Genomic DNA, 25,389 nt, shown 5'->3' on the forward strand with positions numbered 1-25,389 from the left:
GCACAAAAACCCTTGGTATCTTCAAATACTTGAACAATCCCACCGAAAACTAATTGCTCACCAATCGTCGTCATTGTCTTTCTCGTCATCTACCAAGATAGTTAGCAAATAGACCCATGTTTGAGTATTGCAATTGACATACCACTTCCGCTGACTCTCTGTTTTCGCTTGTTGAGGGCATCTTGCAATGCGCCGGCCAAACCACCTTGTGGAGCGCCTCCTGCGTTGGGAGTCGAAGCTGAAGACTCATTGGCAGCTCCCGGTACCAAGGCAGCACTACGATCTTTCTTTTCCGTATCCTTGACCTTGCGCAACATTCCGCCTTTGTTACCACCAGAAGCTCGGATGGACGCTAGCAAATCGTCACGTCCACCAGTGGACTTTGGCAAGGGCGGCGCAGCACCGCCAGGCGGTGGAGGCGGAGGAGGAGCACCACCTCCAGGCAGCCCAGGCGGTGGAGGTGCGGGAGGGGGGAGCAGCACCTCCAGGTGGTCCGGGGGTGGAGGTGGCGGCGGTCCACCTGGTGCCCCTGACACAGGCGCCGGAGGAGGGGGAGGGGGAGGCATTGGGGGGGCCATTACGGCCTGGAGGCGGACGAGGCGGGGGGGCCGGGTGCCGCAGAACCAGGCGGCGGCGGCGGCGGCGGCGGAATACTAGGGGAATACGAGGGTGCCGAGGGCGGGGCAGGGGGAGGCGAGACTGGTCCTCTTGGTGGTGGGGGAGGAGCTGCTGCAGGAGAAGACGGTGCAGCTGGCACAGGTCGAGACGCTGGTGGGGGTGGGAGTGGAGGTGAAACGGGGCTCCTGGCAGGCGGAGGAGGAGGTCCAGTAGAGGTCATGGGCGGCAGTTTGGGGGGCAGTTGGGGCGGTGCTGCTGGGCTCGCCGTGCGAGGCGGCGGAGGGGGAGGCCCACCTGGTATAGAGCTACGGCTGGGTGGTGCCGGTGGTGCAGACACCTTGCGATCGCCAGAGAAAGCTGGCGGTACCCCAAATCGAGATTGAGTCGATTGATTATGGTGAATATCGTCCATTGGTGTCTTTGGTGGTCGCGGGGGTGGTGGAGGCCCAGGATTGACATTTGAGGTTGCGCGGGGACGCCGCGGACCTACAGGGCCGGCTGGCTCAGCGAATTTTCCTGCGTCTGCAAATGGAGGGGGCGCGTTGAATCTTCGCGCAGGTGGAGATGGTTCACGAGGAGGGAGGGAAACGGGTTCTTCTGGTGCTTCAGAACGTGTTTTCCGTGACGGCGGCGGCGGCGGCGGTCCCCGTCTGCTTGTCGAGCTGGAACCCGTGTCTTGAGGACTGATCGAAACCACCTTCGGCGCGGGAGGTGCAGAAGGTGGAGGTGGAGGAGGAGCAGCCTTTGGTTTGTTCTGATCTTCAATGGGAGCAGACTCGGCCGCCGCCGCCTGCTTCTGGTCAATCCAAGCCTTGATGAATTCGGAATTCTCGGCGATTTGGTCTTCGGTAATTCCCATCCCTTTAAGCTCATCCAGGAGTCCTTTCCAAGAGGGGTCGCTCGTGTCGAATGGCAGATCTGGCTGAGCTGCTGGCACGCTTGGGGACATCATCGGAGGTGGCGGAGCGACCTGTATTGAAGGCGCAGGTGCTGTCGGCAGCGGTGCACTTGGAGCCGGGGCCGAACGATGCAACAAGCTACCAAACAAAGACCGTCCTACTTTTCCATTGGCAACAGGAGCAGGTCCCTGGCCTCGACTAGAGGCGAATGGAGTTTTGGATGTCTCTTTGCTTGCATGTTTCTCACGCTCCTGCACCTTCTTAATAAAGGTCTTGGCCTCCTTCTCGTCGACAAAGGACAGACCGGCGGGGCAGTCTTCAAGCTCGAATGTATGAAAGAAGGTTCGGTCCTGGTTGTAAGCGAAGTTGTCATAGATCTCCTGGTCCCAGATCACCCCCCTGCTAGCGGGCTACATAAAACGAATTGTCAGCACGTCTATTCTTATTTCAACACCAGTATGGACTGCGTACCGAGACATCGACTATTTTGAGCCAAAAAGTCCTTCCCACAAGGTCATTGCAGAGGACAACAGCGCCTTGAATTCCAGTATATGTCCATTTCTGTGGATCCGGGTAGGCGACGTAGAGTCGCGCGACAGCTACGGCGAGGATCTTGTTCGCGGGTTTGGGGACATTCCGCTTCACTGTTTCCTTGTCGGCATCGCTGAGTATGGAGGGCATGGTGAATCGAGGTGATCCCCCACTAAACGAAGAGGGCAAAGGTGATAGTTCGAAAGGTGGTTAGGTGAGTAGTGCACACATTGCAGTTGGGCGGGTATCTTCGAAGGATGAGATAGCGCCCTCGACACACCGACTGATACGGTATGTACAGGGGTTTTCTTTGTGATCGATTATATTCAAAGGCTGGTGTGTTAAAGAGCCGACCGGCGGTTGCCTTGAGAGTTGGAGAGGATAGACCGGAGGTGTGTAGGCGGGGCGGACCCAATACACCGGAGTGACATGGGCCAGCCGCAGCACCGCTAACGGCACATGGTACTTTTTTTGTACTATGAAAGTGTAAGGTCATACATTCATTCTGTTTGATCTTTTGAGAATCTCAAATCTGAATCAACTACTTTGAAAATACAAATTGATGTCTTAACATACGTTCCATGAGTAACGAGGATCGCGGAATACGGTCTAGCGTGCCCCTTTCAATTACTAAGTATCATATAAACTGTTTGATGAACTTCACCTCATGCCCAGAGGAGTATGTGGTGTATGATGGTGCTTAGAGGATGTATCAGCGTGCAAAGGTATGGCTATCAAACTCTCTATAGATCGTACTCGTCGAACTAGGTAGAATGCTACATAGTCACTATTTTAATCAAAATCGATCTTATCTTTCATGCTTTGAAATTCAACGCTTCATATCACTTTTCTGGTTATGCCTCGAAGGCATTGCTACTTAGTCTGGCATGCCCCCAAGTAAAGCTGCTTGCACACCGAGGTACCCAGTAAACATAACCAAAATTTATAGGTTCAATTGGATTTACATCTTATTCTTGTTTTACAAACTGAACGTTGAGACAACTTCTATCATGCTATTTGTTGCAACCTGACCACCGACGTCATCCCGCTTGAGATCTATAAAGCAGACATCCAACCAACCTTCAAGGCCTGTTTCTTCAACTCACCATCAAACTACTGCCAGATACATTTAATCTATCTACCAGGGAACAAGAGCTAGTATTAGCTAGTGACAACTCAACAAGAAACTCTTCTATATCTCCAGAATGCCAGTCATCCCCGAGTCGTCAGACTTCCCATCTGCGCCCCAAAATGGAGGCAATGAGGCCGAGCAGAAACCAGGCCAACAGAAAGCGACTGCAGCAGACTTCATATCAAAGGGACCTCAGATTCCAGACAGTACGTTGACTACAAGACCCACAGAAGGCCGCAACTGACACTTTATAGATATGCCCCCCAAGGCTTCCAAAGAGGAGCTCGAGGCACGTGCGAAGGAGCTGAACGATTCATCCAACTGAGAGACCATGGACCAACAAGCCTTCTTTCTTTGTACTTAATTCAATACCAGTTTCTACTATTCTAGGCAACCTGTTCTTGTCCAGTCTATCCATAACGGGTCACGACCCAAACAAGGTCCAACACCAACATACGGAGAGTAACTACGTAAATGTTATATAGCAAACCACACAAAAGAAGTAGAAGAAAGCGTATCCTTTGAATATCAGGCCATTCTCCTGAAAAGCTACGTACACTCCTAGGTATGGTCCTCAGGTATATAATTTCATTACGTCATGCATCACAGCACACGTGATCGCGCGACATCTCGCTGCCCGGTCCCCTCACTTCACAACGCGTAAGGAAGTGTTCCAAATGCCTCCAGAACGGTCTAATGTGCCAGTGAAGCTATCTCTGCCACTGGTAAGTTTCTTATAACCTCGGCGTAGGCCTACCGCTAACCCCTGTCAAGCAATACCAGCAGGAACTCTTCACCGAACTACGCGCCGAAGACGAGCTAGTCATCCTTGCACGAGGCCTGGGGCTTCTACACCTAATAACGAATCTCCTACATTTTTACGATGCTGCGGGGAACAATCTAGTCCTGGTGGTGGGTGCAGATGAACGCGAGAATGAATGGATCGGAGAGGGTATGTGAATCGGTTTACATCCCAGGTTCGACGCTGGTATTGGAAGCTGATTGATCCCGAAATCAGCATTGGCGGAGCATTATGCTACCAGCAAGTCTCCTCTTGCGAGGGGATTGAAAGTGATCAATACCGAGAAAGCTACGGTGCCGATGCGGTGGGTTTCTCGGTTCTGGTTTGTTGATTCCGGTGTATTGACAAATTACCAGAGAGAGAATATATGACGAAGGGGGTATTCTGAGTGTGACATCCAGAATATTGGTTGTAGACTTGCTGTCGAGTATGTATGTCTAGTATTATGGACCAGACACTCGCTGATCTTTCTAGAACTTCTTGATCCCGAGAAGGTCACTGGTATGCTTATTTTGCATGCTGATAAGGTCTTGGCGACGTCCCTCGAAGCATTCATTGTCCGGGTTTATCGACAATCGAATAAGCGCGGCTTCTTGAAAGCATTCTCAGACTCCCCGGAGCCATTCACAACGGGCTTTGCCCCGTTAGCTAATATGCTGCGAAATCTTTTCCTACGCAAGGCATCACTGTGGCCCAGATTCCACATTTCTGTCGCCGAGTCTCTAGAAGGAAATCGCAAGGCAGAAGTGATTGAGTTGGAAGTTCCCATGAGCGACAAAATGAGGGAAATCCAGAATGCTGTCCTGGAATGCGTAGAGATCAGTATCACTGAACTCAGGAAGAGTAACACCGGGCTAGATATGGAAGAGTGGACGTTAGACAGTGCTTTGCACAAAAATTTCGATATGATTATCAGACGTCAACTAGACCCAATGTGGCATCGTGTGAGCTTCAGGACGAGGCAAATCGTCAGCGATCTGACAGATCTGCGAGGAGTCCTTCAGTGTGTCTTCCGCGTTGCTTTTCATATATTGAATGCTAACCGCTCTGTAGTGCTTTACTTAGCTACGATGCGGTGTCTTTTATCAAGTACCTTGATACTATCGTGTCTGCGCATGCTCCGCCTCCTGGCTCCAACAAACATAACTACTCTCCGTGGCTTTTCCTTGATGCTGCCCATGTGCTTTTCCAGACTGCCAAATCACGAGCGTACGAAGGCAAATTGAGCAACGAACTGACCCGCCTTTCATCTTCAACAACATTTTCTTCTGAGTTGCACCCGGTTCTAGAAGAACTCCCGAAGTGGAGTGTCCTATCAGAGGTCCTTGGAGAAATCGAACACGATGCTTACCTCCATCCTGCGAGAATGGATCAATCGAATAACACCATATTGATTATGTGTAGTGACCAACGGGTATGCCGCCAGCTTCGCGAGTACATTGGCACTATGCATTCCAAAATTGCTCGAGGGTCCGAATCCAAAGAGGACAATGATCAGAGTGAGGACAAGCCTTCTGCGGAGCTTATGATGCGGCGCCGTCTGCGAGACTACCTCAATTGGAAGAGGTCTCTCTCGAATGTCAACAAAAACTTGTCCCAGTCAGGAGAGGATGACAGATCTGGAAAACCTTCTGAGTCATCAGCAGCCCAGAGTGCGCATCAAGGACGGCCTCCCCCAAACAAACGTCGTCGAGTACGTGGCGGCGGTGCAATCACCTCGGCTGCAGGTCGTGTGCCAAACAGCAGTGTCCAGACCGATGTCGAATTGCCCGGTCAAGTCGTCAGCTTGCTAAGTGAGATTGAACCCACTGAGGTCGAAGAAATGCAGAAAGAGGAAGTTATTGTCGATGACCTGGAGGATATGGAAGATTTCTACGAGTTGTATGATATGAACGACCTGGTCATGATACACCCTTACGACGGTGACATGGATGAGCATATACTCGAGGAAGTACGCCCGCGATACATCATCATGTACGAACCCGATCCCGCCTTTATTCGAAGGGTTGAGGTATATCGCAGTTCCCATTCGGGACGAAGCGTAAAGGTTTACTTCATGTACTATGGTGGCTCTGTTGAAGAACAGCGGTATCTGAGTGCTGTCCGACGAGAGAAAGACTCATTCACAAAGCTGATCAAAGAGAAGGGGGTAAGCTACCCAGCTGCACAATGTGAAATACTAGCTAATGTGATTTTCAGAACATGGCGGTCACCTTGACGCATGACAAAAAGGATGAAGACCCCCAGGAGCAATTTCTCCGGACGGTCAATACTCGTATTGCTGGAGGAGGAAGACTAGCAGCAACAGCATCTCCTCCTCGGGTTGTAGTTGATGTGCGAGAATTCCGAAGTGCCCTACCATCGCTATTACATGGAAACAACATGATCGTCATTCCCTGCCAGCTCACCGTGGGTGACTACATTCTCACTCCAGACATTTGTGTCGAAAGGAAATCGATCCGTGATCTTATAACCTCCCTTAAGAACGGCCGACTCTACAACCAGGCCGAGACGATGCTCCAGTATTACAAGACCCCGTTACTATTGATTGAATTTGATCAGAACAAATCTTTCACTTTCGATGCGTTCGCCTCCGTTCCAACAGGACCCACATTTATGACAGACTATGGTTTCTCATCTTCCGGCACTGCAGCCAGCACTACTAGCAGCTCGCTTGCCAATCCATCTAATCCGAAGTCCGCCCAGCATCTACTTGTGCTCCTCACTCTTGCCTTCCCACGCCTAAAGATCATCTGGTCTTCATCCCCTTATCAGACAGCCGAGATTTTCGCAGAGCTCAAAAAGAACGCTCAGGAGCCAGATCCACTCCGCGCAGTTCAACTCGGCCTTGATATTGACATATCTAATTCGTCTGGCTCTGCCGACGTCATGGCTGCCGCTGGGATTGAGCACCGTACCTTCAATCTCCTTCCACAAGACATGCTACGAGCTGTTCCGGGCGTCACGCCCCATGCTCTAGAGCGGTTGATCATTGAAACGGACAATATTAGAGACATCGCCAACATGGAGGTTGAGCAGCTGGATCCACTGGTTGGTAAAGAAGCTGCACGCAAGATCGTTGCTTTCTTCCAAAAAAGCGTATTTGATTAATAGAAGACTCGCCCTGGAGACTCCAGTACATTAATGAAATGATGAATACGATATTCAATTAGCATCATTCTTTAAGGGTTCACAAAAGAGCTGTGTATGTCAAATACGGTAATGTGTAACAAACACACCTATCATGTACATCATCCCATCAAGGAAAAGCAAATCAAAGCAAACAACCGAGACATCCGAATTCTGGAGTCTTACTCGATTTGAACCTGGCCTGCTCTGTGCCCCAATAAGGACTCTTTTCGTCTTGGCGTTGATCGTGCAGATCACCTAAAAACAGAACAGCCCCAGTCAACTGTCCCAGTCAACAGCCGAAGCCAAGTAAGGGCCCCTGAGAAAGAGTGGGGATGTAAATGGGTCCTTTTGACGTCGGAAATATTATGGCAGACTCCTGACATCTTCAACATACCACAATGCATCTCAAGACTGTGTTGACGCCGGTCGCTCTGGCGGCTGTAGTCGGTGCTGCCAGAAGTATACGCGATGTTGAGCCATGTGCTCAAGTCAGCAAGTTGGTAGAAGATGCCAATCAAGACCATAGTGAGTATGGACTCAAAATTATCAACTAGTTGATAACTAACGGTCGCAGCAAATGCCATTGTACCTCATGATCTGGCACATCAATGTCTGCTATCCATGCCATTTGACTCGGACCGCGCCGTTGATTTTCTGATTCAGGTTCGCAAGATCCTCGAGTTCCAGTCAACTATCGATATTTTAAAGAGTCAGTGATATCAATTCGAATAGGGTCCCTTGAACATGACTAACTTGCATTACTAGATCCCCCATCGGGGTATACCATGCCTTCCACGGATATTATGGGGGAAATCGATACGATTATGGCTAAGGCCAAGAGCAACAGCTATACCAGTCAATTTGAGATGGACTTGGAAATCACCCATCTTATCAGAACAGCCCATGATGGTCATTTGGCCTTCCAGCTATGCTCACAGTCAATCTTCACATATCAAATTGATATGCCTTTAGTGTCAATCTCAAAAGATGGGCTCTCACTTCCCCAGGTATACGCTTTAGGTATGTTCCGCTCGATGTATGTGTCAAGTCTTTGAACTAATATACCAGGTGATGCAAAACTGCAGAAGGTAGACCCAGACGCCGTCTCGCCTCTCGTGTCCATCAACGGAACCAACGTGGCTACGTACCTCGAATCATATGCCAATGATCAGAACCTCCAAGATCGTGATGCGCAGTACGTACCCTTCTGTGGCTACGGTATTGAATCACACTGATTGTCCCAGGTACAATCGAGTATTCCCCGCGCCAGCTCGCAGTGTCACCAACACTCCTACTAGCGTGAATGGAATATGGGCTTCCGTTGGAGACTGGACTGATGGCGCTCAGCTATCTCTCAAATTTGGCAATGGCACTGAAAAGACTATCCAGAAAACAGCCACCCCGAGCGAAAAGTTCTTTTCTTATAAAAACGGCACGCATCTCTACGACATAGAGTGTCTGCCTCGAGCCTTATCTACCGCTTCGACCAGTCCGTCCGGCGCCGAGAAAGCCTCTTCTGAAATAGCAGGATTTCCCACCACTACCTGGCGCAACTCAGCTAATTCGATTGCTGGATATTACTCTAAATTATCAGGGCTGGAGGACACAGCAATCATCTTTCTGCCAACCTTCTCATCCAGTGCAGCAGAGGTCGCCAAAATTGCGGTCGACTTCTTACAAAACAGCACCGAAGCTGGAAAGAAGAACCTCTTGATTGATCTCTCATCCAATCCCGGTGGATACATGTCTATTGGCATCGACCTGTCCCGAATCCTCTTCCCCAATGCCGCGCCCTACACAGCGACACGGTTCCGAGCACACGATGCAGCCAAGTTCCTCACGAAAGCATACTCGCGCGACAATAAGACGGACACGAGCAATGTGTTCGCGTATCGGCAGATGGTCCGGCCTGACCAGAAAACTGACTTCAGCTCCTGGGAAGATCTATATGGACCGCACGAAGTTCTAGGGAGCTCTGCTTCTAGCCTATTAGCCAACTTCAACTATAGCTCCACCTCTTCAAAGGCCTTCCCCATCAACGGTTACGGACCAGTCCCGTTGAAACCAAGCAAGTCACCCTTCTCAGCGGATAACATCGCTATTGTAAGTGATCCTTCCCCACACATCACGGAAAATAGGAAACGAACTAACAGAAGTACAATGGCAGATCACAGACGGCGACTGTGTATCAACTTGCGCGTTTTTCGTCAAGCTGATGAAACGACAGGGTGTCCGCACAATCACCTTTGGTGGTCGCCCACAAAAGGCACCCATGCAAGGCGTCGGCGGTGTCAAGGGTGGCCAGTCACTTGGTGTTAACTATATAAATGGGTACATTGAGCAAGCGAACGGGCTGGTTAGAGACTCCGTCAAGAGTGGATCGCCACTGCTGACACCTGCCGAGTGGAAGGCGTTCAATGAGTCCAGCCCGAGCACGACGGCGTCGCTTCAGTGGAGTGGCAATGTCAACCTGCGGGATGAGTATGATCCGGAGGATGGTCAGACTCCGCTGCAATTTGTGTATGAAGCTGCTGAATGTCGGCTGTTCTATACGCTGGATAATTATCTGGAACGGGAGACCGTTTGGCAGGCTGCTGCGAAGGCTATGTTTGGGAGGGGGCAGTGTGTAGAGGGATCAACTAAGGGGAAGGGTAGTTTGGATTCTTGATTTGATTGGCATTTCTGTAAAGGCGTACATAGAATAGTTATTAGAAATTGTACGTAAACGCTTCAAAGTGTGGGCTGGAATTGGCTGGAGTTCAGTCACTTGAATTTACTTGATCCGTCCAATTACTCTCTTAATGAGTCTACAAAGAAGGCATATCTGTAGGAGCAAGTCTAAAGATGATATTTTCAATTCTCGTGGCCCATTTCATGACTCTATCATAAAAGAACGAAAAGAAAAGCAAGTTGAGGCTGAGCAGAGTGAACACACCGCATGCAATGCAATGCAGGAAAACAAGCACACAAGTTCATAATGTGTGCGTAGAAATCATTTTAGTCTCTGTCATGATCCCAAGGTATTTGCAAAAAGGACGAAAGTGGAATCGATGATCTATCCACCTTCGAAAATCCAAAATCGCCAATAGACAAACACCAAGGGTCCTCTGTTCGATGGCTTCAAGCCCGGAAAAGTTGTCGCAGTAGCGCCAGCACGGAGGGAGGGTGTCCCTATCCTCATGCAAGCCGAGGTGAGAAGCAGCGTCGTAAGCTGGGGAGGTGATTGATGCTCTTGGTCCGTTCGAACGAATGTACAGAGGGAATCGGATGTCAAAAATGCCTCGCGTGGCAAGCAGTCAAAGGCAGTTTCGGAGCAGATGAGCGACGGCACTGTGCCAACGGCGGCGAGTAGGAGGAGAGGAATTTGGCGAACATGGAGAATACCGAGGGATGTATCCGGGGTATTCTTGCAGGGCAGAGCATCGAACTCTGGGAGTAGCAGGGGATGAGCTTAGAGCTCGTCAACATCGATCTCCTTCTCGTCCTCGCTTTCGCGGTCCTCGTCGAACTCGACGTTGTCGTCCAGGCCTTCACCGCCGTAGGTATCGGTCTCGTTGATCTTGGCGTGCTCGGGAAGCTCGCCGTAAGCCTTCAGAGAACGGGCCTCGTCGGCGGTGTACTTCATGATAACATCACCCTTCTCGTCCTGGTAGTCACGGAGCGAGAGGAGAATGATGTCACCCTGGTTGATCCAGACCTTCTTGCGGAGCTTGCCACGAATGTGGGCGAGACGCTTCTCGCCATCGAAGCACAGTGCCTCGAGACGACCGTTACCCAGCATCTTCACGACCTGAGCGTACTCCTGACCTTCCTCCTTGAAGACAAGCTCACGCTTCTCGTTGTCGTTCTCGTTCTTGCCGCGACGACGGTTCTTACCGCCCTATATTTGATTGTCAGCATGTGTCACTCAAAGTAATTTTAGTGATTTCGAAGATAAAAATCCTTCCACAAGTCCAAAGAGTCACCAGATCGAGGGTAAGGTGGCTACTCTCAAGTAGGAGACAGTGGATGTGGCAAGGAAATTATCACCAACAGGAGGGGCTGGATATTTTGCGCGCTTACCTTTCCCTTATTCTTGGGCATATTGGTATATTGCGACCTTCACCTGGGTCGATGCTCTCTGGGGTATGTTTTTTCCTTAGATCAACGAAGATCTGAAGAGGCCTAATCGAGGTGGATTAGGGAAGTGAGAGTGGAAGAAAGAAGGAGGTGGGGGTTCTGTGCTATTCAAATCTTTTATGTTACATAATCAGGCACTGGCTGCCCAGTGGCGTCAGTGATTTCGCTCCTTCCGGTAAAATTTCTGCCTGTTGGCCTGATTTCGGGGTAGGTTTGACCGCCTAGTTTGATTGGCAGAAAAAGATGAGGCGAACAATGCTATGGGCATTTCTAATGAATATCTGAGCTCTTGCAATACAATGTGCTGTCAGATCAGCTAAGAGCTTAAACAATCAATTTATTTACATGGGTCTTGCCCTCCGTGCGGCCTTCCTGACAAGCAGGAGACTACCTGACACACGCAATTCCCAAGATTTGACGACCTCCCGAGTACATTCGCAGTATTTTACGACACTTTCTTGTGACTTGATGCTACCTCTCTGAACACATATCCCAAACCTCCAATTGTCCATCCAAAGTCTCCATAGGTCCTCGCTGGCTCAATTTCAGAAGCCTTCTGGTGTTCAATCCGACATGATATCGATGTGCTACGACTCTCCTTATACTTCACAGCCCAAGCCAGCATACCCATACAACCACCGGTAGTCATTTTCCATCATGACGACAAAGTTTACCACATCTACAAAGAGCTTGGTGCTTCGGTATTGGCCCAAATGCAACACTCCTCCAGTTGCCGCGCGCTACCTGAACTCCCCAACCCATCCGATCCGGCCCAAAATCGTCGATCTCTGCGCACATCGTGAGAAGAAAACGTTATGGTGGCGAGTTTCAGTATCACAGATTCAACAAAGCAAGCGGGTGGTTCGCTCCTGGTGCGGGCGCAGAGTGCGAATTGCTTTCGAGCAGGCTTTGAAGCAACAAGGATTGGATAAGCTGGGGAAGCCTCTCCTTTCTGAATCTCCATCACGAGGGAGAAAGCTGTCAGGAACTTTGGAGATCTACGTCCAGCCACCATGTGTGAAACAGGATTTTGAAAGGATCCAAAATGATGTCCATCATCTATTATCCTTGCTTCTGGATCATGAACAACCACGGAAATGACCGGTTTTCGATGCATCGGACTCGAAAAGTGAAGCCTAGGCAAGCTGGGGACACCAAGCGACCCTGTGAGATTCAATGTATATAACCATAACATCTTGTATCATACTAGCAGTCGACTGTTGGACTATGTATATCACCTGGGCGACATTGCGATTATGGCGTTTGGGGGAAATTACTTTGCATCTGAGATTCAAATTATCTCAACTCTTCATTATATACATTATACCCTCCAATCTGGAAATATTTGTTTATGATTGACTTCCAGGTACAGAAGTAAATATAGAAGCGCGAGTATCTTAGCTTCCCGTATCTCGCTAAATGCCGATCTGGCGGAATCAACGCCCCGGTCTAGGCTAAGAACTTGACAACCACCACCACTCATCCTAAACTTCCCCCTCCATTCTCACCATGTTGGTTTCCTTGACAGTCGGCAAGGTAGACGCCGGTGTTGCGGTGCTCCTCACCCAAGACAATCGACTCGTAAGCTCAAACCCCTGGTCGCCTACTCCCTACTCTCCAGGCATCGACAACTTGCAATTCTGCGGAACATCACTAGCAAACAAAGACATTTTACTGATATTTCGCACAGATTGAATTCCCCTCAGTCCTTCTTCCGAACAACATTAGCTCAGGCAGCATTGTCGATATCACCGTTTCACGCAACCATGCCGCGGAAGCAGCGAGCGCATCTGCCTTCCAAGCCCTCCAGAAGCGAATCCTAAATACATACGGTCTCAAGGCTCCGTCGCCACCAGTTCTGCGCCTACGCAATGCAACCCAGACCTCGCTCGTCCTCGAGTGGGACCCAATCGACCTAGCCACTGCATCCCTGAAATCGCTCTCCCTCTACCGCAATGGCTCCAAGGCCGGCACCATACCCCGCCCTCTCGAGACACGCAGCACAAAAATCAGTGGTCTGGCCATTCACTCCGAGTACTCATTCCACCTGGTCCTGCGGACCACTGCTGGTACCTATCAGTCGGAGAAGCTGACGTGTCGTACACACAAGATGACCGACCTGTCCGGTATCACTGTCACAACAGGCATCCTTGATCCGCAGCAAAAGGAGGCTCTCGGTGCTGCACTGGACCGTATTGGAGGCAAGATGATTGACTCAGTCCGTATCGATACCACTCACTTCGTCTGCACGGAAGGACGGGGCGCGCAGTGGGAGAAGGCTGTAGAGATGAACATTCCTGTCGTGGTTCCGGAGTGGGTGGATGCTTGTGAGAATGAGGGGACCATTGCCGGCGTGCGCGGCTACTATCTTAACGCAGACCCTAAGGCTCGTCAACTCGGCGTGATCCACGGCTCGTCCCACCAGCGTACTACTTCTACTCTTTCGTCTGCAACTGCCAACCAAGGAAGACCTAGCACTCAGCCCCAACGGAGCCCTGTGCAAGAACAAGTTGTGCAAGAGCAGGTATCCGAGGAGCCTCCTCTGACTCCTTTCCCTGGAGGTGAGACGAGTAGCCAACCCCAGGCGCAGGCGCAAGCACAAGAGGTTGGATCACAAGATGAAGATGATGAAATCCCACCACCTCCGCCTCCACCCAAGGATGAAGCCGAGGAAGCAGATGAGCCTACTCGGAATGGTGAGCCAGAAGCGACACCTACTCCAGAGGTGAAGGACGAGGAGCCTTCAGTCGAAGTTGCAGAGGGGAGCGATAAAGAGGCAGAAAAAGAGCAAACCCTTCCACAGCACAGGCCTGAGGATAACTCTGAGTCGGCAACACTCGGAGACGTAAAGAGCAAAGGCAAAGAGATTGAAAGTGACTTCAACGAAGTTCCTCTCTGAATAGCCCTCTGATGGTCTATTCTGCTTTAACCTTGCTTCGCGGTCAATTCCATGACATCCCTATCCTACCTTTGTCTCCCTTGTCGACCAGCGTCTACGATTTTATCCAGTACAGTTTTACCTTGTTGTGGTTGGTGGCGTGTCTTTTTCACCTAAGCGGGCAAACTATAGGATTCTTACGAACGTGCTCCAACTCAGATTCCTCGTTTTTCTTTCCCATTTTCGTGTTTGCTGTTATATGTACAGTACGTTATTCTCCTAATGCAGCCTTGCGCATTTACTCGATTGATTTGATTTATCTGTATAGACATTTGGAGAGCATTGTAGGTAAGAACACCAAAATTGCACGTGTGGCTTTGGGTCTCTAAATTGTAATTCTATCATAAAACATCGTAAACCAGATGGGCCGGCCAGGTGCAAAGTCAGTAGTCTGCAGAATCAAAAATCAGTCCCTTCTGAGAGACTAAGATGCGAGGCTAAGCAAAATGTGAATTCAAAACAAATCCAGTTTGGACTCGTTTCGAATTTAGTTCTCGTTGCGAATAACATCGTCAATGGCCTGTGCTACGTAGGCGACATTCTTCTGGCTCACTGTGTACACTGTCAGCTTAGAGGTTAGGATTAGACGTGATTGGGGGTCCTTACAGCCGCTGATAGATGCTCGGCCTGACTTGAGCAGGTAAATGTGGTACCTGTCCTTCAAGGCGTAAACTTGCTTGGGGGTAAGGCCGGTGTAGGAGAACATGCCGTTCTAAGAAAAGGATTAGTACAAAGTATGTTACACATAGTAGAATTCAGATAGCTTACCTGCTGGATAATGTGCTCCCAAGTGCCGGGGGTCTGCAGGCGGACCAACTCATTGTACAGAGCCTTACGCATGGCCTTGATGCGCGAGCTCATGACCTTCAAGTCCTCGTGCCAGTCGGCAGTAAGCTCGTCGTTGGTAAGGACCTTCTTAACGATGGTGCAGCCAACACGCGGGCCCATGGAGAACTCGCCACGGATCAGGTGGCATAGGTTGTTCACAACGACGTCGCGAATGGAGGCTGAGGCGCGGTTGTTACAGTAGTGGAAGGCACCAACGCGCTGACCGTATAGGCCGAAGTTCTTAGAGAAGCTCTGTGCGACACACATCTCCATATCCGGCTTGTGGTTGAAGAAGTAGCGGACGGCCCAAGCGTCCTCCTCAACAGAGCCCGAAGCGAAGCCCTGGTAGGCCGAATCAAAGAATGGGAAGAGGTTCTTGCGCTCGCAAAGGTCAGCAATGGCAACCCACTGCTCCTTGTTGGGATCCAGGCCGGTGGGGTTGTGCGCGCAGGCATGCAGCAGCACAACATCGCCCTCCTGCGCCTCGGACTCGAGGGTTGACATCATGCCCTCGAAATCAAACGACCGGGTTGCGGCATGGTAGTACGGGTATGTCTTGCGGGGCACACCGGCCAGCTCCCAAATAGTCTGGTGGTTGGCCCAGGATGGGTTGGACAGCCACACGTTGGTGGGCTTCATGTGGTGGGCAAGGAACAGGGCACCGAGATGGTTAGCACCGGTACCGGCGACAGTCTGCACGGAACCAATGCGTGCCTTGGCCTCCTCTTCGCTTTGTTTGCCCTCGAATCCGAACATCAGATCCCGCGCAATTCCTAGGAAAGGCACATCGCCCTCGATCGCAGTGTATTCATGACGGAAGAGGTCGTCCTCTACCACCAATGCCTTCTCGGCCTTTTGCACGACGGGAAGGGGCCATGGCTTTCCATCGTCTGTTCGGTAGACACCCACGCCCAAGCTAACCTTCTGCGGGTGGGGATCAACGGCGTAGGCGCCGTTTAGGGCGAAGATCTCGTCCGGAGGCACCGGGGAAACATTAAGACGAGTATCGGGCTTGCTCATTGTGATATAGAGATTGCAATTGGAATTCCTGTGATCGCTAGGCAATTTGTGGCGAGATCGTGGGGAGTATAAGTAAAGATTAAAATCCGCTGAGTCAACCCGATATCGCCGTCTTTTTGCCCCGCGGGAAGTCCCGCTTAGTAGCGGACTCCGGGGTGCAAGAAACGTAAATTTGCAATGTCTTCATCTTTGTTGGATTCCAAGGAAGAGATATCCGGCTATAGCCATCTATTTCTGACCATGTGCTGGTTGTTGAACCTTTGAGATACGTTATTGATCGCAATTCCGGACTAAAGTCTAAGATCAGCATGAAACGTCATCGGAGGTCTGCTGACGCACATCGTGAATGCACTGTATTCTCAAGAGGATAAATATGAGTTTTCCTTGTGTAGCACTCTGACTCGGGAGTTGATGATGGCCTGTGGTGGTGTTGTTGGGGGACACTTGGAAGAGGGGGTTGCGATATATAGTAGGCTGAGATATATGTCAAGGTAAGATGATATCTCTTTTATACCAGTCATGAATTGTTTTTGGCTCGTGTGCTTTTAGCCTTCTAGAAACGTATTCTCAATGTCCCTACTAATATTCCAATGCGAAAAAGCCTAGTTACAGCTAAATTCTCTATTATGGTGACCTTCAACTAACCCAAGATGAACACGAATGTACACGAACACGAGAAAATTCAGAAGAAGAGACCTAGTGATCTAGCCATAACGACCGGGATATTGTTCCAGCTCTTACCTCAATCCATTTTTTGACGCATATTGATTTTACAGCCGAGGATAAAGTCTTGCTGTGCCACCCAACTTGTCTCCGTACTATACAGGAATAGCACGCCACTGACCTAATGTGTCTAAGGGGTATAGGCCGAAGTTGGCGAGCACAACATAGGCAAATGGTACCCCGCACGAGAGATTTGTTGAACTTCGATAGCTTCAAATCACATCTTCTGTACTCGCATCAATCTCATACTTTATTCAATTGGATCTAGCAGTGTCTCTTTCTTGTTAGCAGTATGTCCTCTCAAACCGCACCAGCTGGTGACTCTGCTTTGCATAACTTTCGGCCCCCAACCATCGTCCAACCACTTCACAATAGCATCCCCCCGGAGCTGCTCCCACGGTATGACCCAACCTACGTCGCATACTATAATGCATTCAATGTCGGTCGACTGCATACACACGAGGTCCCCATTGAAGACTTCCGCAAGGACCCTGGCCGTTATACCACTTCCTACGGCCGAGCTCCCGGCCCTGATATATTCCGCATCACGGAGCAGAAATGTCCTGTCGATGGTGGTGAAATCACCGTACGGATATTTGAGCCAGCACCCCAGCTTGACACCCAGGGTAAACCGAAGAGGAGAGCGGCCTATGTAAACTTCCACGGTGGTGGTTGGGTCTTTGGTGGACTAGCATACGACCACGATTTCTGCAAGCGAGTTGTCCATGGACTTGATGGAGACCTTGTTGCGTTTGACGTGGACTACCGCCTGGCCCCTGAGCATAAGTATCCCATTCCATTGAATGATTGTTGGACCGCTTTCAATTGGGTAGGAACATCAGCCAAGACCTTGGATGTGAACCAACTACTGACGACGCAGGGCTAGATTCGCTCCCAGAAAGCGACTGAGTTCAATTTAGACCCAGATAGGTTTGCAGTGGGCGGTGTATCAGCTGGAGGCCACCTTTCGGCCGTCATCAGCCATCTCTGCCGTGATGCAAGCATCCCTCTGCGCTTGCAAATCCTGACCGTGCCGGCGACAGACTTACACCGTGTTTTCACTCCCGAGGGCGAGTTTGACCGCGAAGGTTGTCCCTACGAATCATACCGGGAGATGGAATTTGCACCTGCGCTGCCAGTGGCGCGCATGGCATACTTCCACCGACATTTTCTAGGAGTTCCTCGACCGATGGAGTCTAACGAGGTACGTTTGGACATGATGTAACTGAAAGTGTGATGCTCATTTGTCTCAGGATTGGAAGATATCGCCCATTCTCGCACCGAATTTCCAGAACTTGGCTCCTGCGTTGGTGTCTACGGCGGAATTGGATCCGCTGCGCGATGAAGGAGAGGCGTATGCAGCTAAGCTTCAAGCTGCTGGGGTATCTGTAGAGGTAGACCGGATTGCAGGTGCTCCACATGTATTCGCTTCACTCGATGGAATTCTGGAAGGAGGTCAGCGATATAACAGGAAGGTGATTGCGACAATGAAGCGGGAGCTTCGAAGGGATGAGAGTTCAACCCTAGCAGATAAATAAATACCATAGTACTGAGCCGGATAATACCAATATTACCGAAAATTACGAGCCTCTCTGCCGAAGAACCCGTCTCCTTTCCGTTCTACCGATACCGGGAAGTTTCGGCTGGGACTCGGAGAGTCTAGCTGACCTCAAATTTGCGACTTTTCTTTAAAGAAGACCTATCCTCGATTTGACTTCCCATAGTAGCTTCATCAGCTTGGTGTGAGCCTTTGTATACCCTCCTTGGTACAGCTACAAGCCCAATTGTCACGCAATGAATCCCACTTCCTCCCGAGCCGCGGTGCGCTCTATGGCCACCCTGACACATGCGGCCAGAGCCACCCCCGCAGCTCGTAGCGTTTTATCGCCCTTTGCTACCCGATCTCTGAGCTCTAATACCCGTCAATTCGCTCAGTTCCCCCGCCTTCAATCCTTGAACACTTTCTCCAACAAGCGAGCCTTTGGAACTACTGTCAGGATGGTATGCTGTCTCGAGAGCGCGGACAAATTCAGAACTGATGCGTGTGATCTAGTCCGTTGACGCTCGTACTGAGAGCGATGCCTTTGGTGAAATCCAGGTAAGTGAATCTTCACGCAATTGTACCATACAGAGCTAATGGTTTTTTAATAGGTCCCCGGAGACAAGTACTGGGGTGCGCAGACCCAGCGGTAAGACGCCCTGTTGAAATCGATATGTTACAATGGGAAGAAGAAGAAGGTCGCTGATGGATACAGCTCCCTGGGCAACTTCGACATCAACCAGCCCCAGGACCGCATGCCCGCCCCCGTGGTCAAGGCCTTCGGTATCCTGAAGGGTGCTGCCGCCGAAGTGAACATGAAATACGGCCTTGGTATGTGGAATTTTATGGAAATTGGACATTGTCCGGTTATTGACTTGCATCAGACCCCAAGATTGGTGAGGCTATCAAGCAGGCCGCTGCTGAGGTCGCCGAGGGTAAGCTGCTGGACCACTTCCCTTTGGTTGTCTGGCAGACCGGTTCCGGCACCCAGTCCAACATGAACTCTAACGAGGTCATCTCCAACCGTGCCATTGAGATTCTCGGTGGCACCATGGGCTCCAAGAAGCCCGTCCACCCCAACGACCACGTTAACATGTCCGCCTCCTCCAACGACTCCTTCCCCACTGTTATGCACATCGCTGCCGTTATCGAGCTCGAGCAGTCCCTTCTGCCTGCCCTCAAGGGCCTCCGCGATGCCCTCCAGGTCAAGGTCAACGAGTTTGAGCACATCATTAAGATTGGCCGTACTCACTTGCAGGACGCCACTCCCCTCACTCTTGGCCAGGAGTTCTCTGGCTACGTCGCCCAGCTCGACCGTAACATCGAGCGTGTCCAGGCTACCCTCCCCCACCTGCGCTTCTTGGCTCAGGGTGGCACCGCTGTCGGCACTGGTCTCAACACCTTCAAGGGCTTCGATGAGGCCGTCGCTGCTGAGATCTCCAAGCTGACCGGCACCGAGTTCAAGACCGCCCCTAACAAGTTCGAGGTTCTGGCTGCTCACGATTCCATCATTGAGGCTTCCGGCTCCCTGAACACTCTGGCCGCCTCTCTGTTCAAGATCGCCCAGGATGTGCGCTACCTCGGCTCCGGCCCCCGCTGCGGCCTGGGCGAGCTTAGCCTGCCCGAGAACGAGCCCGGCTCTTCCATCATGCCCGGAAAGGTCAACCCCACCCAGTGCGAGTCCCTCACCATGGTCTGCGCTCAGGTTATGGGTAACCACGTCGCTGCTACCATTGGTGGCATGAACGGCCAGTTCGAGCTTAACGTCTTCAAGCCCGTGATGATCGCCAACCTGCTCCACAGCGTGCGCATTCTCTCTGATGGCATGAACAGCTTCCGTGTCCACCTGGTGGAGGGTCTGCAGGCTAACGAGGGACGGATTAACTCCCTTCTCAACGAGAGGTATGCGCTTAAACCCCCATTTTTTTTTAATGGCAAATTCTAACTGTATGATAGTCTGATGCTTGTGACTTGCCTGAACCCCGTTATTGGTTACGACATGGCCTCCAAGGTTGCCAAGAACGCTCACAAGAAGAACCTTACCCTGAAGGAGAGCGCTATGGAGCTCAAGGCTCTCAGCTCGGAGGAGTTCGACCAGTACGTCCGCCCCGAGCTGATGCTGGCCCCCAAGGAGTTGAAGTAGATGAACAGCAATGCTGTCCTGTGTTATTATAGACCATTTCCGATAGGATATGTACACTGAAAAGAATTTTATGTTTGATCACTTTGTGTTGTGATGTTATGTGTTTTTTTGTGTTGTAGATCCCAAGGTCTTTTAAGAGTTATAAATAGCATCCTCGATCGCAAATCCGATCAAGAACGCTAGGGAATTAGAGCTGCCGATACCATTTTTAAGCACGGAGTACTCCGTATGTATATTTCAAATAAATTCAGAATTTTTCAATGCAGAGGTCAGTAAGTTATAGTCAAAATTCCCGAGAGAACCCCCCCAAAATGACGAGTCCACTTGTCTTTTGGTATGGGGGGGAGTATTAATAGAAATGCCCCCCTTAGTGGCGGTGTCTCAGCTGTACCTGAACCCTGCAAAGTCAAGTACTTATTCTTGAACATCTTGAAAAACATCTTCTTTCCCACGTCGCAACCCTATTGTTCCTTTTCAATTCTATACTCAAGTTTCACACAAATTAACTCACTTAAATCCAAAAACGCCGATCTTTCTTGCGACCCCCGACCCCTGATAAACAACCCGCTCTCAACCCTCAATTTCTTCAACTCTCCCACTCTCCAATTCCCACCATCAAAATGACCGCACACGCCCTTACAAGCACCACCATGCCGGAGGCCACAAAGCCAATCATAAGCTCAACAGTCACCCCAATGGACGCCGAAACCGATACCGTCACCGACGGCCCCCTCTTCCCCTCCAACCTCATCTCCCCCGAAGTGATCTCCCTCCTACCTACAGACTACACAATCCGGCCCATGCGCCGCTCAGACTATCACCGCGGCTATCTGGATGTTCTGCGCGTGTTGACAACTGTTGGTGATATCACCGAAGAGGCATGGAACCAGCGGTACGACTGGATTACCTCGCGCAATGACGAGTACTACATGCTCGTGGTCTGCGACGGCGCAGACCAAATAGTCGGAACTGGCAGTCTGATTGTTGAGCGCAAGTTTATTCACTCGCTCGGTATGGTTGGACACATTGAAGACATTGCCGTTGAGAAGAATCAACAAGGCAAGAAGCTTGGCTTGAGAATTATTCAGGCTTTGGATTATGTTGCTGCCCACGTTGGGTGCTACAAGGTATGTGATTTTTATCTCATGTTTATGATTTTGGTGTTGTGTTATTGTTCATTGCTGACTCGGCTACAGAGCATTCTTGATTGCTCTGAAGTCAATGAGGGTTTCTATGTCAAGTGTGGCTTCAAGCGCGCTGGCCTCGAAATGGCGCATTATTACTGAGCGTTTATTGATCTATGTATTTTTTCCCTTCTGGTTCACGCTGGTTGCTTGGTATGGTATTTGGGTCATTTGGTTCAATCAAGGCTGCAGCGAAGCGTCGTTGTGCATGGTATACTTGCGCAAAGCATGGGATTGTTGCATTTGAGGGAGCGGAGCTGCATCTGGACCTAATCCATCATGATTAGCATGGCCTATTGGCACATGAGATGAAGCAGCTGGGGCATTCGTAGGATTTTGCATCCACTTCCACTTCTGACAACTCAGTTGCAAGTTGCACACCGTGGGGGTCCTCTGACTAGGGAGTGTTTGATCTATCACTCATGATCATGATGGTGATGCTTCTGCCCGTGTGGTGATCCGCATCTTATCTTGTAACACTACTAATGTTGTTTCTTGTTTCCAAGCTTGTATTGTCTCTGCTTTCTCGGGGGTAGAATTCAATGCATTGCAGGGATGGAGACCTAGATGGTCCAAGTATAGATGTGTATGGAGCATGACAATTATATACATGTTATTCAAGGTGGCAGACCATCCTGAATCTGGAATAGAAAAGCTCAAACTGCTAAAAAAAAAAGGCTACGTACCAAAGTGACTCTTCCTTGTCTACATCATCAACGTCAAAAGGTTAGAACAACTCGAAACATGAAATTCAATTATAGATTGGAAGGTCAAATCTGGACTACTTCGTTGGCAAGATCCGAAGATTTGAAGATCCGATAGAGATACACATCTAACCACTCATGAGTAGGCCTGGTGAACATGAATCCCAAGTAGAATAGCAAGAAACGTTCCATAGCTGGAGGTTGGACGAGGACATAGTTTTAATACTCGCATGGGGATTCATATTTTTGATTCCTTTGTTCCCATTTTTCTGCATGAAATTGTATTGCATAAAGTATTTCCAGAAACAAGGTCAAGGCCCTAGGCCAGTCAGACAGTACTCCAGCTCCAGTGCCCGTAAGTTCCATCATATCGCAACCATCACAGCGCTGCTCCTTTCCGAACACCTCCATTTCCATCTATTTCATAAAGAAATTTAGCGGGACTTGGCGGCGACCTTGGGGGCAGAGCCCTTAGCACCCTGCTTGCTCTGGATGCGCTGGGCACCGCCCTTGGAGGCGGCAATCTTGGCCTTCTCGGCCTTCTTGGCGCTGGCGGAAGCAGCCTTCTTCTCCTTGGCGTCCTTGATGGCCTGCTTGCGAGCAGCCTCACGGGCCTCGGGGCGCTGGGAGCGGCGCTCCTTGATCACATCGAGGGAAGCACCAACGATAGCACGCTGGTTCTTGACGACACGGCGAGTGCGCTTCTTGGCGACCTCCTATATATCCAAAAAGATAACCCGGTCAGTAATCTGCAGTCGCATTTTTCCATCATTTGGTCTGATTCATGGTGGTGACGTGGTAATTCCTCCTCTTGCTCCGTCTCATGGTTGGCGTCACCATTCGATTCGGCCTTTTGTCCCTCCACACAATCTAACAATAATCCAAGGGGAGGGGCGACCGACCTCAGAGATACCCTTGCGGTGCTGGCGACGGAAGAGAACAGTCCATGCGATGCGGCGGGGGTTCTTGCGCTGAAGGAAAAGGGACTCGGACTTTCCACGCTGGAAGCGGAAGATCTTGCTGTCGCCACGGACGAACAGCTTGCCCTAAAACATTCAACATCAAAGATTAGCTTCTAGTAGCAGTAAAAACACGGCGGAATTTATGTGCGGCGGTTCGACTAAGACGGAGAGCGACAATCGTGACGGTATTGAAATATCGAATTGTGAATGTCGAATCCGCGATGCCGTTGTTCCCTCGCACACAAATTCCTCCCAAAGGCGACGACTGGAATTGCAAACGCACCTTGCCAGGGTAGATCTTCTGGCCGCTGAAGGAGTCGTCGTAAGTACGCATCTTGACGGATGGAGATGCGCTGACGGGGGTCGGTTGGCGTTGAGTGGTTGTCGTAAATCGTGGATCGCGGTGATGCTACTGACCCAATTGTGGTGCGGGCGCTCGCTAAAGTGCGACACGTGACCGCCTCTGCCCTTTCCGGGTTGACTTATCGATAAGGTCACATGATATGCCTCTCTCTTCCAATACTTCAATCCGTTGTGATTTTTTGATCTGGATAATTGCACCGCTTGGATTTTATCATTTGGTCTCTGTTTCCAGTTCTACCTCGCTTTGATTGAAAATGATGAAAGACGTGAAAAGAGACGAAACTCCCACTTTTTACTGACAATCACTCGGCAAAGCGCAAGGAACATGGAATTTCCGCAGATCAACCACTCCTGGCCCTCAATGAAGTCGAATTTACTTCGAAATTGGACTACGGATACGGATGGAAGCTTTCCGCGATATATCAGTCCATGCAGGATCCTCATATACAAGTTTGGGTACTCTTTGAAGTACATATACATCTCTTCTCCAATGGCCCTTTTAGTCAGAGCTCAACAATAACGAAAATTGACATACGCACAATTCTCAAGGTGAGAATCACGACTGGGTAATAAAAGATACCACGATAAGCACACTGTGGGGACTGTAAGTGGCTGGACTATGTTGGATATATGATGGAGGATGCCTTCCAGTTAGGAATGGCTGACTAAATTTAAACACATCCGGGGCGTGCACCCGCCGAACTCGGGAGGCCGAGTCTCCGCAACGCCTTCTAGAAAGCCAAAATGAATTGAGACAAGGGCAACGGGAGGAGCAGAATATAATCCTACTCAAATCATGTTGCCCAATAACAAACGCTTGGAATTCAATGCCTGCTATCGCAAATAGAAAGGGTTGTCCTGCATTTCATGGTCACATAACACCAAGGGACTTAGGTCATAGCATGTGTCCGAGTCCACTCCTTTGCCGTTTGAATTGCAGCAGGCTCATCGTCCTTCCATCTCTGAGCAACGTCGTTGGCGAGCGGGTCATCGGGGTTCGGAGCTCCAAGCAGTGCCTGGATCGAGAGCAAAATCGTACGAATCTGGAGAGCTGGAGACCAATTATCTGGAAGATGTGATTAGATAATCGTAGTTGAGAATGAATGATACTGCGTCTTACTCTTCAAGACATCCAAACAGATGCGACCCAAACGATCGATATTGGGGTGGTAGATCTTGGTCAGGAAGCGGATTTTGGGTGGGGTCATAGGATAGTCGTCTGGAAGGAAGAGCTCAAGTCGGAAGATACCACCTGCAGAAAACATGTTAATACTTCAAACCGAAATGAGGATCTTGGCATCATGAGCCTACCCTCGTATGGAGATTGCGCAGGTCCGTGAATTGAGACGTCGAAATAGCGGAGGTTATCGTCGTGGGGCACAGCATTAATGCCTGGAACACTGTGACCAAGTACAACATGTTAGCGGTTATACAAATAATCTTCCGAGGAAGATAAGTGACTTACGGCTCTGCCATCAGACGTTCCGTCTCTTTAATGATTCTCTTGGGTAAAGCCATGGCGGACCGGCTTATCGACTCGCGTGTAGACCTGGTTTAGTAATTTCAGACGAGGAGACTGTTCTTGAAGGGGACTAGATGCTTGCAGACTTTCGACGTTAGCTAGGACCACAGTATGTAATCAGAGCAGCCAACAGAGCAAAGTAAAGCGCAAGTCAACAAAAAAAGCAAATCCAGGTCTCGACGTAACCGGCCGAGGGGCTCCTGCATGGCGGGGTTGTTTCGCGTCCCGT

General features: G+C 50.2%; 13 protein-coding genes across 13 annotated transcripts; 8 read left to right on the plus strand and 5 right to left on the minus strand.

Moving 5' to 3' along the window:
• Window positions 1–577: 577 nt before the first annotated feature.
• On the minus strand, window positions 578–2,198 carry N7500_003847 (WASP family protein; the record flags this gene model as incomplete). Its single annotated transcript, XM_056674993.1, has 2 exons — window positions 578–1,927; window positions 1,989–2,198. 2 exons carry the CDS (start codon window positions 2,196–2,198, stop codon window positions 578–580), a joined length of 1,560 nt encoding a protein of 519 aa, XP_056535518.1.
• A 1,055-nt stretch (window positions 2,199–3,253) lies between these two features.
• On the plus strand, window positions 3,254–3,505 carry N7500_003848 (uncharacterized protein; the record flags this gene model as incomplete). Its single annotated transcript, XM_056674994.1, has 2 exons — window positions 3,254–3,386; window positions 3,435–3,505. The coding sequence occupies 2 exons, from the start codon at window positions 3,254–3,256 to the stop codon at window positions 3,503–3,505; spliced, it is 204 nt and encodes a 67-aa protein (XP_056535519.1).
• Window positions 3,506–3,857: 352 nt separating this feature from the next.
• Window positions 3,858–7,093, plus strand: N7500_003849 (ssDNA endodeoxyribonuclease RAD1; the record flags this gene model as incomplete). Its single annotated transcript, XM_056674995.1, has 7 exons — window positions 3,858–3,905; window positions 3,955–4,132; window positions 4,199–4,286; window positions 4,339–4,409; window positions 4,457–4,985; window positions 5,036–6,131; window positions 6,182–7,093. 7 exons carry the CDS (start codon window positions 3,858–3,860, stop codon window positions 7,091–7,093), a joined length of 2,922 nt encoding a protein of 973 aa, XP_056535520.1.
• A 419-nt stretch (window positions 7,094–7,512) lies between these two features.
• On the plus strand, window positions 7,513–9,782 carry N7500_003850 (uncharacterized protein; the record flags this gene model as incomplete). The annotated part of the gene is made up of 6 exons (XM_056674996.1): window positions 7,513–7,639; window positions 7,689–7,823; window positions 7,880–8,134; window positions 8,183–8,309; window positions 8,359–9,217; window positions 9,282–9,782. 6 exons carry the CDS (start codon window positions 7,513–7,515, stop codon window positions 9,780–9,782), a joined length of 2,004 nt encoding a protein of 667 aa, XP_056535521.1.
• Window positions 9,783–10,565: 783 nt separating this feature from the next.
• Window positions 10,566–11,197, minus strand: N7500_003851 (translation initiation complex factor eIF1A; the record flags this gene model as incomplete). Its single annotated transcript, XM_056674997.1, has 2 exons — window positions 10,566–10,994; window positions 11,177–11,197. The coding sequence occupies 2 exons, from the start codon at window positions 11,195–11,197 to the stop codon at window positions 10,566–10,568; spliced, it is 450 nt and encodes a 149-aa protein (XP_056535522.1).
• Window positions 11,198–11,890: 693 nt separating this feature from the next.
• Window positions 11,891–12,334, plus strand: N7500_003852 (uncharacterized protein; the record flags this gene model as incomplete). Its single annotated transcript, XM_056674998.1, has 1 exon — window positions 11,891–12,334. The coding sequence occupies one exon, from the start codon at window positions 11,891–11,893 to the stop codon at window positions 12,332–12,334; it is 444 nt and encodes a 147-aa protein (XP_056535523.1).
• A 408-nt stretch (window positions 12,335–12,742) lies between these two features.
• On the plus strand, window positions 12,743–14,132 carry N7500_003853 (putative chitin biosynthesis protein (Chs5); the record flags this gene model as incomplete). Its single annotated transcript, XM_056674999.1, has 2 exons — window positions 12,743–12,814; window positions 12,924–14,132. The coding sequence occupies 2 exons, from the start codon at window positions 12,743–12,745 to the stop codon at window positions 14,130–14,132; spliced, it is 1,281 nt and encodes a 426-aa protein (XP_056535524.1).
• Window positions 14,133–14,658: 526 nt separating this feature from the next.
• N7500_003854 (putative aspartate transaminase) lies at window positions 14,659–16,019 on the minus strand (the record flags this gene model as incomplete). The annotated part of the gene is made up of 3 exons (XM_056675000.1): window positions 14,659–14,723; window positions 14,778–14,883; window positions 14,940–16,019. The coding sequence occupies 3 exons, from the start codon at window positions 16,017–16,019 to the stop codon at window positions 14,659–14,661; spliced, it is 1,251 nt and encodes a 416-aa protein (XP_056535525.1).
• A 1,015-nt stretch (window positions 16,020–17,034) lies between these two features.
• N7500_003855 (alpha/beta hydrolase) lies at window positions 17,035–18,280 on the plus strand (the record flags this gene model as incomplete). Its single annotated transcript, XM_056675001.1, has 3 exons — window positions 17,035–17,571; window positions 17,629–17,946; window positions 17,996–18,280. 3 exons carry the CDS (start codon window positions 17,035–17,037, stop codon window positions 18,278–18,280), a joined length of 1,140 nt encoding a protein of 379 aa, XP_056535526.1.
• Window positions 18,281–18,536: 256 nt separating this feature from the next.
• On the plus strand, window positions 18,537–20,425 carry N7500_003856 (class II fumarate hydratase; the record flags this gene model as incomplete). The annotated part of the gene is made up of 6 exons (XM_056675002.1): window positions 18,537–18,743; window positions 18,796–18,840; window positions 18,894–18,931; window positions 18,998–19,113; window positions 19,167–20,184; window positions 20,239–20,425. 6 exons carry the CDS (start codon window positions 18,537–18,539, stop codon window positions 20,423–20,425), a joined length of 1,611 nt encoding a protein of 536 aa, XP_056535527.1.
• Window positions 20,426–21,045: 620 nt separating this feature from the next.
• Window positions 21,046–21,711, plus strand: gup1 (glucosamine 6-phosphate N-acetyltransferase; the record flags this gene model as incomplete). Its single annotated transcript, XM_056675003.1, has 2 exons — window positions 21,046–21,552; window positions 21,622–21,711. The coding sequence occupies 2 exons, from the start codon at window positions 21,046–21,048 to the stop codon at window positions 21,709–21,711; spliced, it is 597 nt and encodes a 198-aa protein (XP_056535528.1).
• A 1,036-nt stretch (window positions 21,712–22,747) lies between these two features.
• On the minus strand, window positions 22,748–23,609 carry N7500_003858 (60S ribosomal protein eL24; the record flags this gene model as incomplete). Its single annotated transcript, XM_056675004.1, has 3 exons — window positions 22,748–23,029; window positions 23,216–23,359; window positions 23,559–23,609. The coding sequence occupies 3 exons, from the start codon at window positions 23,607–23,609 to the stop codon at window positions 22,748–22,750; spliced, it is 477 nt and encodes a 158-aa protein (XP_056535529.1).
• Window positions 23,610–24,528: 919 nt separating this feature from the next.
• N7500_003859 (E2 ubiquitin-conjugating protein UBC13) lies at window positions 24,529–25,156 on the minus strand (the record flags this gene model as incomplete). Its single annotated transcript, XM_056675005.1, has 4 exons — window positions 24,529–24,704; window positions 24,759–24,890; window positions 24,950–25,038; window positions 25,104–25,156. 4 exons carry the CDS (start codon window positions 25,154–25,156, stop codon window positions 24,529–24,531), a joined length of 450 nt encoding a protein of 149 aa, XP_056535530.1.
• Window positions 25,157–25,389: the final 233 nt, after the last annotated feature.

This window comes from Penicillium coprophilum, assembly GCF_028826855.1.
Source record: "Penicillium coprophilum strain IBT 35676 chromosome Unknown utg000002l_segment0_segment1, whole genome shotgun sequence".
In the NCBI taxonomy this organism is placed as follows: domain Eukaryota; kingdom Fungi; phylum Ascomycota; class Eurotiomycetes; order Eurotiales; family Aspergillaceae; genus Penicillium; species Penicillium coprophilum.